The 10,657-nt window shown below is 42.6% G+C and overlaps 1 protein-coding gene and 1 long non-coding RNA gene across 4 annotated transcripts in view; one reads left to right on the plus strand and one right to left on the minus strand.

The window, feature by feature from the left end:
- ACOT12 (acyl-CoA thioesterase 12) overlaps positions 1-7,799 on the minus strand; it is a 66,164-nt gene extending 58,365 nt beyond the window's left edge. For all 3 annotated transcript variants that reach the window (XR_012413800.1, XM_015451651.4, XM_005557297.5), the window contains exon 1: positions 7,656-7,799. Coding sequence is in view for 2 of the 3 variants with exons in the window: in XM_015451651.4 (XP_015307137.1) it covers positions 7,656-7,782 (127 nt within the window). In the remaining variant the exon portion in view is untranslated. The remainder of the gene's footprint in view (positions 1-7,655) is intronic.
- Positions 7,800-8,246: 447 nt separating this feature from the next.
- On the plus strand, positions 8,247-10,036 carry LOC141407020 (uncharacterized). The gene is made up of 2 exons (XR_012413815.1): positions 8,247-8,458; positions 8,966-10,036. It is a non-coding gene; the product is annotated as an uncharacterized lncRNA (long non-coding RNA).
- Positions 10,037-10,657: the final 621 nt, after the last annotated feature.

The following is a 10,657-nucleotide window of genomic DNA, read 5'->3' on the forward strand; positions in this document are numbered from 1 at the left end:
CCAAATCAAAGAGGATCTTCTCTGGGTATCAGAGAAAGAGAGATGGGCACACAGGAGATATGTAGTCAATATTTATTTTATTATTACCAAATGTATGCCAAATTCAGTATACATTAATTGCCTTGAAGGAGGAGTATTGCGTAGGGTGGGAGAGTACAGGAAGAAGCCTGGTTATTTCCATGTTCTATGTCTGCACGTAATTTGCTCAGATTTTTTTTTTTTTTTGATTGCTGGATTTGCTTTACATAAAAAAATACCAGAATTTATCCTCTGTGGGAAAGATTTTGACATGTGCTTCTGCCAGATTTGATTTTGGGAAACAGTCAACTGAAAGCCAAACAGATTATATTGGCTTTATAAGAACTTTTGACCTCATTTTAGTTTTGGAGACTTCAGTCCTGGTGCCACATGATTAAGAAAAACGAGTAAATTGTACTGAATTTGTCTTCCTTTTGTGTACTGGATCATTATAACTACCTATGTATTAATTGATAGTCCTAGGTAAGAAGACATGAGAGATACTCCACTGGGCATGTATTTAACACATTCCTTTCTAGGATCTAATTCTGCAGAAAATTGGACATTCAAATGTTACTAGCTGGAAGGAACCATCCTTCCAACTAGTTCAGGGAAAGGAAGGGAATATGGAAGAATTGGGCTGTAGGAAGGCTCAAGGTGGACTCAATTTAATTCAATGCACCAAACATTTGTTAAGTTCTTGCTGATTTCCAGACACTGAGTTGAATGAGTTATTATTATTTTTTTTTCCAGACAGAGTCTCACTCTGTCACCCAGGCTGGAGTGCAATGGTGTGATCTTGGCTCACTGCAACCTCCGCTTCCCGGGTTCAAGTGATTCTTCTGCCTCAGCCTCCCGAGTAGCTGGGACTACAGGCGTGCACCACCATGTCCAGCTAATTTTTTGTATTTTTAGTAGAGACACGGTTTCACCATATTAGCCAGGATGGTCTCGATCTCCTGACCTTGTGATCTGCCCACCTCAGCCTCCCAAAGTGCTGGGATTACAGGCGTGAGCCAGTGCATGAGCTCTATCTTTTAAGCAGTCCACTCCATGGCACTTAGAGATGCAGCCATAGTCAGTACCCTTTCAGAGCTTAAGTTTTCCAGGGAACTACTGAAACCTTGCAAATACATGCTTAAATCATTGATTAAAGAATACTTCATAAACATTCATTCCAGTTACTTGACATGAGGGAATGGGATGTTGAGGTTATTAATTCTTAGTAATAAAGTGTTATAATATAGACCAACATGAGTATCTTGAGTATTTTTTTCTTTTTTTTTTTTTAAGAGACGAGGTCTCTATCACCCAGGCTGGAGTGTAGCGGCATGATCATAGCTCACTCCAGCCTCGAACTCCTGGGCTCAAGTGATCTTGCCTCAGCCTCCTGAGTAGCTAGGACTATAGGCATGTGCCACCACAGCTAGCTAACTTTTAAAAAATTGTTTAAAATATTTTTTTGTAGAGACAGGTTCTCATGATTTGGCCCAAGCTGGTCCCAAACTCCTGGGCTCAAGTGATGCTCCCGCCTTGACCCCTCAAAGCACTGGAATTACAGGCGTGAGCCCCCATGCCCGGCTGAGTTATCAATTGTGAATGACTTAAATGATAACTAAAATGCAGTAACCAGTAAAAAAAAAAATTAAACTTTTATTGTTTATATTGGGTATCCTGTATCTATAGCACAAGGTTTCTTAAGGGATCAAAAAGTATTAAAATCATGACAGTTACTTTTTATTAAGCATTTATTATTGATCAGGCACTGGACTAGTCATTTAAGCATGTTAATTACATGAAGTTGGTACTGTTATTAGCTCCCTTTTATAAATAAGAAAATTTAGGTTTAGAAAGATTAAATGCATTGTCCTAAATAGTGATTTTGACTATAAAAGCAATAGGAACTTTCAGGAAAGAGGTTAGACAAACCAGAGAACACTACCAGAGAAGTATGTGACTCAATATGGGTTTCAGGAGCTCAATAATCATGATTTATGCTATTGATTTTCAAGGGTCATTAAACTAAAAGAAACAAAAATATGGAGAACACCATAGGGTCCTGGCTTCACATGTCATTACATGCATGCTGTGTTTTTAAACAAGTGTCAATTAGATGACATGAACTCACAGGACTGGCTTGTTCTGGTTCTTGATTTTTGATTGCCCTTCGTACAGTGTACCAGCAGAAGTGGAAAACCCTAAAGCTGTTTCTGATTTCCTGGGAGAACTAAGAGAAGCTAAGTGATTGTAAAGTAAGTATGAAATGATGACTGATAAAAATAGTGGTAACCTTCCTTCATTCCTTCCTTCCTTCAGCAGATATTGATGGAGCACCTGTGTTATGCAAGGCAGCCTCTGTGTAAGGTGCTGGCCATGGGAAACAGCCAGGACCCCTGCTCTCATGGAGTCTAGTGGATGAGCCAGTGGTTAATTAAATGGATATTGATATGGTTTGGCTGAGTCCCCACCCAAACCTCATCTTGAATTGTAGCTCCCATAATTCCCACATGTTGTGGGAAGGAGCTGGTGGGAGATAATTGAATCATGGGGGCTGATCTTTCCTGTGCTATTCTCATGATAGTGAATAAGTCTCATGAGATGTGATGGTTTTGTAAGGGGAAACCCCTTCTGCTTGGTTCTCATTTTCTCTCCTGCCGCCACCATGTAAGAAGTGCCTTTCACCTTCCGCCATGACTGTGAGGCTTCCCCACCCACGTGGAACTGCGAGTCCAATAAATCTCTTTTTCTTTATAAGTTACCCAGTCTCGGGTATGTCTTTATCAGCAGCATGAAAATGGACTAATACAGATATGTAATGACAAAACGGACTAAGTGCTCTGAAGAAAACAGGGATTTTATGAGAGTCAGTAACTGAAATAATACACTAGGTGGGGTGTCCAGGAAGGCTTGAGGGCAGCAGAGGGGAGGGCCTGCTGAGCAGAGGGAACAGTAATTACAAAGGTCCTGGTGACTACAATGCAGAGAGTAGGAGGGAGAGTGGGTGGGATGAGGCTGGAGTGAAGGCTGAGGACAGGCTATGCACAGGGCCTTGAAGCTCTTGGTTGAAAGTTTTTGTAATTATTATTCTTCAATATATTGTTGCACTGCCTTCTGGTCTCCACTGTTTCTGATGAGGTCAGTGGTAATTCTAATTATTGTTCTCCTATATACGGTGTTTCAGTCTGGCTGCATTCAAGATTTTCTCTCAATCATTTTGACTATGATATGCCTGGATATATTCTTTGTATTCGTTTTTCTTTCTTTCTTTTTTAAATTGGAGACAGAGTCTCGCTCTGTCGTCCAGGCTGGAGTGTGGTGGCACAGTCTTGGCTCACTGCAACCTCTGCCTCCTGGGTTCAAGTGATTCTCCTGCCTCAGCCTCCTGAGTAGCTGGGATTACAAGCGTGTGCCACCATGCCCAACTAATTTTTGTATTTTTAGTAGAGATGGGGTTTCACCACGTTGGCCAGGCTGGTCTTGAACTTCTGACCTCAGGTGATTTGCCTGCCTCGGCCTCCCAAAGTGCTGGGATTAAAGGTGTGAGCCACCATGTCCAGCCTGTATTAGTTTTTCTTGATGTGCTATAACCTTGAATCTGTAATTGTCTTTCACCATATTTGGAACTCTAATTGCGTTTGTTTTATTTTTCCACAAATCTCTGATACTTTATTTTATTTACGTCTTTTTTTTTTTTTTTTTTTTTTTGAGACAGGGTCTTGCTCTGTTGCCCAGGCTGGAGTAAAGTGGTAGAATTATGGCTCACTGCAGCCTTGACCTCCCAGGCTCAAGTCATCCTCCCACCTCAGCCTCCTGAGTAGCTGGGACTACAGGTACATGGTACCATGCCTGGCTAATTTTAACATTTTGTGTGTGTGTGTGGTAGAGACAGGATCTCCCTATGTTGCCCAGGCTGGTCTTGAGTTCCTGGGTTCAAACCATCCTCCTACCTGAGCCTCCCAAAGTGCTAGGATTACAGGCATGAACCATTGTGCCTGGTCACACTTTGTTTATTTTTAAAATTCTTTTTTTCTGTTCTTAGATTGGATAATTTCTAGTGATGTATTTTTGCATTTACTAACTCTTTTCTCAGTCATGTCCATTCTGCTGTTAAGCCTAGCCATTGAGTTTGTTATTTTAGACACTGTATTTTTCAGTTCTGGAATTACCATTTGGCTTTCAAAAAATAGTTTCTATTACTCTGCAGAAAGGTACTGCCTTTTCAATGTTTTTTTTTTTTTCTTTTGAGATGGGGTCTCACTCTTTTGCCCTGGCAGGAGTGCAGTGGTACAATCTCGGCTCACTGCAATCTCCACCTCCCAGATTCAAGTGATTCTCCTGCCTCAGCCTCCCGAGTAGCTGGGATTACAGGTGCCTGCCACCACACGTGGCTAATTTTTGTGTTTTTAGTAGAGACAGGGTTTCATCATGTTGACCAGGCTGGTCTCAAACTCCTGACCTCAAGTGATCCAACTGCCTCAGCCTCCCAAAGTGCTGGGATTACAGCAATCTTTATTATCATATTTTTCATTATATTCTTGAGCACAGTTATACTAGTTGCTTTAAAATCCTTGAAGCTTAATTCCAGCATCAGGGTCATCAAGGGATGAATCTCCATTGATTGTCTTTTCTCTTAAGAATGAATCATGTTTCCCTTTGTATGTCAAGTAATTTTGAATAATATCCTAGCCATTGTGAGTGATCCATTGTAGAAACTGTGTTTCTCAGAAAAGTGTTGGTTTTGTTTTTGGTTTTGTTTTTTAAAGCAAGCAGTTAACCTGACCAAACTGAAACTATAATCTGTCTACCTGCAGATGGACACAACTATTTTCAGTTCTTTTGGCCTCAACCAGGAGGTCTGGAGTACGTCCTAGTATACATGATTCAAGATTTGCCAGATATCTGGACAAAGATGATAGTTAGATTTTAGGGCTCTCTCTCTCTCTCTGGCTCTTTCCTTTCTGGAACTTTCCCTTTTGTATTTCAGTAGCTGTACTTTTCCCAAACCCTGTCTTTGGGCTCTTCAAACCAGCAAGCCTATGGGTTTACCATCAGAACCATAGCTGGGACCAGACTGGCATTTTCTTTCAGGCTTCAAGTCATTTAAAAAAAAAACACAGAAAAAGCCAACATCATTTTGTTCTTTCATGTGTTAACTTTCAAGTGTTCTAAGCCTACTTTTGTTCACTTTTCACCTGCCTTAAGTCTCTTTTATTTAGTGTTTTGCCCAGAGTTTATAATTATTATCTGTGGGGGATTTTTTAATAGGAAGCACTTGAACATGTTAGAAAAATCCTTAAAGCCCTTGGTGAAGAAAAGAAAGGGAAAAATGAACAAAACATATGACATGATCAGATTAGCATCTTCAAAGGTTACTTTAGAAGCAGTGTGGAGAGGAGACCAGAATGAATGGAGACCGGTTTGGAAATCACTGCTGAAGTCTGCATGAAAGATGGTGAGAGCTTGGACTAGATGGTCGCATTGGGGGTGCAGCACAGTGCTTGGCTTTCAGAGATTCCTTTAGGGGGTAACACTGATAGGACTTGCTCCATGCATAGAGTATGTGAAGGGAGAAGTAAGGTGGAGAGAGATATCAAGGATGACTCCTAGACTTTTGACTTGCTCAACTAGAGGAGTTGGGTGCCACTAGATTCACAAATAGAAAACTGTGTGTATAAGATGTTCCAAAATAATACACGGACGTGTGAGATAGAGGATTACTCAGATGGCTTCAAGCCTTTAGACTTAAGGAACTGGAAAAATAATGGGGCCACAGACAGAAGTGAGGATAGTGAGAATATTTCATCTTTCTTTAAATACTGAGAAGACATTTTGGAATCCAGCAGTGCCTAGGGGTCATAGCAATGCCTTGGGGCCATGACTGAGATTGCAGTAATGTGGCTAAAAAGATAATCCTGGCCTATAAAAAACTCTGAGAAAATCCCAGAGAAATCAGTTTTGTATTACTATACAGATTCAATTACACCTTGGCTAAATAATGTCCCCTGCTTATGTGGTGCCTCGGGTCACCACAGAGTGTTTAACACAGGCATTATTCATATTGCCCAAACCAACTTTATCACACAGGTTTTCTTAATAATAGTAATATTATCAGTGATTAATATTATACTACTAATAGTAATGTAACTATTAAGGTATAGAGTAATTGATTGTCAGTTGGATCTTTCCATGGTTTTGAAAGATGTCAGGTCATAGAAATGATGACAACTGCAGGTGGGCCACTGTTTCTCCATCACAAGACAGAGGCACTAAACAAGGTAGCTAAAAGTCACTTCAGTGGTCTCATAATGTATTCAGTTGCCTTGGAAATAGGCATCATTATTATTAGCAACCTCAGTGGTTTCTGTATTGTTTCTTTTTCCTATGTGTGGGTTCATTTTGTATTCATGCTTCCATTGTTACCTTAATATAACCAATCTCAAATCCTGTTTAAAAAAAAAAAAAAAGGCTTAAACAAGTCATTGATTTCTCACAGTTGTGGAGGCAGGGAGGTTCCAGATCGAGGTGCTTGCCCGTGTAGGTCCTAGCGAGGGCTCTCTTCCTGGCCTGTGGGTGGCTGTCTTCCTGCTGTGGCCTCACATGGCAGAGAGACGAAGCTCTCCAGTGTCTCTTCTTATAAGGACATTAATTGTATGGGACCAGAATTCCACTCTTATGACCTCATTAGCCTTAATTCTTCACTCCAAATAGAGCCACACCAGGGCTTAGGACTTCAATGTATAAATTTCGGTGGGTGGCATGGGGGGCATAATTCAGTCCTTAATAAATGTTTTTGCCATTTTTACTGTCATTCTCTAACAAGGACACAGTGTTTTCCAGAGACTACCTAAGGGTATGGTAGCAGCACGGTGAATGCAGAAGCAGGTATGAGAAGTCAGCAGTCCTCTGTTAGTCAGACTTTAGAGAGACTCGCCAGGATGTAACCTGTCACCACTCCTCTAGCTACACTTTTGTTCTTGTGGAAAATAGTTATTTCTTTAATTAAAAATGTTATGTCAACATGCAGTCCATTTCTTTTTTAAAAATAATTTTAAAATTTTAAATTTCTGTTACAGTAAATGTGATATAAATAGCCTACATAAACAAAAGCTGGCTGGGTGCGGTGGCTCACACCTGTAATCCCAACACTTCGGGATCCTTGAGTCCAGGAGTTTGAGACCAGCCTGGGCAACATAGTGAGACCCCCATCTCTACAAAAGCAAAACAAAACAAAACCCCCCAAATTAGCTGGGCCTGGTGGCGTGCGTCTGTGGTCCCAGTTACTCTGGAGGCTGAGGTGGGAGGATTGCTTTAGCTCAGGGCGTCGAGGCTGCAGCGAGCTCTGATGGCACCACCGCACTCCAGCCCGGGCAAGAGTGAGACCTTGTCTCAAAAACAACAACAAACAAAAAACCCCACAAAAGCTCTCTGGGCTCCTCACTTATTTAATGGAATGAAGGAGTCCTGAGAGCCACACATTTGGGAACCATTGGTCTCGGCCATGCCCAGCGCGGGCGCACTGTCGCAACACCCCTACCCCTGGCTGCTCAGGGCTCAGCTGTCCGCAAGTACCTTCCTCGCCTTCCTCCTCCCCGCCACCCCCAGCCGCCGCCGCTCCCGCAGCCCCGGCGCCCGCCTACCCGCCAGGCAGGCGGTAGTGTCGATCCACTTGAGCAGCTGCCCGGCGCTCAGCTCACCGCGGGCAGTGGCGTGCGCCGGCTGGATGGCCTGGCTCATGAGCACCTCGCCTGATGCCGGCCGCTCCATGGCCAGGGCTAGAGTGCAATGCCTGTGGCCCCGACGCCCGGCCGTGCCCGCTCTGCCCGCCCCGCCCAGCTCCAAAGGGCGCTGGCGCTGCCTGCCCGGGCCGCGAACCTCTGACCCTCCGGCCGCAGGGAGGTGGGGGCTGCAAGTGAGGGGGGCCTCAGTGTCACCCCTAGGACTATTGCGAGTGGGGGAAGTCAGCGCTCTCGGGTCTCGGGAGAAGTCCGGGAAGTGCGCGGGGTGGGGGCTCCCGGTTAGACAGGTCTGGAAGGCGGCTCCCCTAGGGCCAGAGCACGAGGAACATCTTTTGAGATAAAAAAGCTGTTACACTTTCTAGAGCTGCTATCAGTGACTGTACAAAGCAGTCCTCATTAGGGACACAGTGTCTCCGGAAAACCTCCAGCATCTAACGGATTGGTGGATGTCTGAGTGTCAGGGGAGGCTGCGCCAGGGAGCACATTTACGATGCAGAACTGGAAACCCGGAGAAGGGGAGCAAGCAGGTGAGGTGATAGGAGCCGCTAAGCGACCTGGATCACCTTGGCTGGAACCCAGGGCTCCTGACTATCTGGAATAGCACCGAGAAGCCTAGCCGACTCGCACGAATTGGTGGTGCCTTTTCATCGTTATACTTTTGACTTGCCAAGCCTCAGCATGGTGACATCAGAATGGAAATTGTGGTATTTTTGTTTCTTTTTAAAAATATTTTGTTTTGTTTTTAATGAAAGAGGGGAAATAAGGAAATGTTGACTTGATATCTTTTGGGAGCCTCCCTGTATAGGTTTCAGGAAAATTCAATCATAAATAGGAATTGAATGCTTTCACTGAGGCAAGCATGAAGTTTGACTTATATAAAAGGCAGTAAAATAACTTTTAAAAACAAAAATTTGTGCCTCCAAGATGGTCCCATTATGTAGCTATACACTTATTTCAATAACGTTATTACTCACATCGCTTTTGGCCCCCCTCCTTGGAAAATGCCTTCTTAATGACTTCCATATGGATAAATCATCAATTTAAGAATTGATATTCATCATATATTCACTCCATATACCAATAACTCTGTGAGAGCCATTTATTGATCTTGGACTTGGCTATGTGACTTGCTTTAGAATGGAATGTGGAGAGATAGCAGTATAACTACCACCAGTCTTGCCTTTAGAATCACCCTGTGTTTCTGTTCTCAGGAACATCTGACCTCTGCCGTGAGGTCACATAGCTGCCTATTAGCATCTGGGTACCAGACTGAATTCACGTATTGCAGAGGCATCTCAGCCAACCCGAGGACTCACCTCCTGAAGCAGAGCAACCCAGCAGACATGAAGACTCTTGAATGACATATAACTACTTATTTTTGTGTGCCACTGTGATTTTGGGGGTTGTCTGTTATGCAGCAATAGCTGACAGTTACCTGAGTGAACTGTATTAATATTTGGGAAGTTTATTAAATTACTGGAAATAAAGTTTGCATTTAGGCTCGGTTGTATTATTTTGGGTAAAAAAGTGGTGACTAAAGTGGTGATATTGAATTATGTGTATACTTGTATACTTCGTTTCTTATAAACTAAAGAAATTTCAGGCCAGGTGTGGTGGTTCATGCCTATAATCCCAGCATTTTGGGAGGCTGAGGTTAGGTAAAATTGCTTGAGCTCAGGAGTTCAAGACCAGCCTGAGCAACATGGTGAAACCCTCTCTCTACCAAAAATACGAAGAATTAGTTGGGTGTGGTAGTGTGTGCCTGTGGTCTCAGCTATTCGGGAGGCTGAGGGAGGAGGATCATTTGAGCCAAAAAGGCAGAGGTTGCAGTGAGCTGAGTCTCAAAAAAAAAAAAAAAAAAAAGAAAAGAAAAAAAAAAAGAAGAAAAAGAAAAAGAAGAAATTTCAAAAATGTTTAAGCATAAGTGTAAGAGAGTGGGTTTCCAACATGATTTTCTTGAAAGGGACAGCATGTGTATGTTTGTATGTTTGTCTAGAGATGTTTGCTTAAAAAGCAGACACGGTATACATATTCACGGTTGTGTTTTCTTATCTTTATTACCTCCTGTCTAGATGTCTTCAGATTATGGTTTCATATCTTTTGTTGGTTTCATACTAATTTTAATAGCCTCGTGCTGGAACTACTATTCTTGTTTTTCTGAATGGTCCCTTTCTTCCTTTTACAATGAAAATGTCATCTGCATGCATGAACATTTGTTATCTGTTTCTCTCTGATGTCAAGGATTTTTACTATTATGCTTGAATAAAGGTCTTCGAATTTCATTTGTGTTTAGAGACATTTTTTGAAGATGAGTAGAATGTGAAGCCAGTCTGATTTTAACAGTTTGTACGCAGGAGCTGGAAAGCTGATCCAAAAAAGTGTGGGAAGTTCCATAATCACTAGAATAATGAGAAAATCTTTAAAATGCTGGAGTGGGAAGGGGAACTGGACAGTCTAAACTCTTATTCTAGAGATGAGGAAATGAAGTGATTTCCTTGGGTCACATTGTAAGGTAGCTGGTCTTGGTGAAAATTAAGAACAAGGAACCTAGAATATAAGTAGAAAGACAGAAAAAAAATGCTTTCTCCAGAAACGGAGCCACTGACAAGGATTTGAGAGCAGGCAGGTTATTTGGGAGGAAATTGCAGAAAGCACCGGTGGGGGCATCAAAGTGTAGTCTCCAGGTAAGCAGCCTCAGCCTCACCTGGGATCCTCTTAAAAAATGCAGAATCTCAGGCCGGGGGTGTTGGCTCATGCTTGTAATCCCAGCACTCTGAGAGGCAGAGGCAGGAGGATCACTTCTTCCTAGGAGTTTGAGACCAGCCTGAGTAACAGAGAGAGACCCTGTCTCTATTAAAAAAAAATTTAAAAATTAGCCGGGAAAGGTAACACATGCCTGCAGT

The sequence above is a fragment of the Macaca fascicularis genome, chromosome 6, assembly GCF_037993035.2.
Source record: "Macaca fascicularis isolate 582-1 chromosome 6, T2T-MFA8v1.1".
Taxonomy (NCBI): domain Eukaryota; kingdom Metazoa; phylum Chordata; class Mammalia; order Primates; family Cercopithecidae; genus Macaca; species Macaca fascicularis.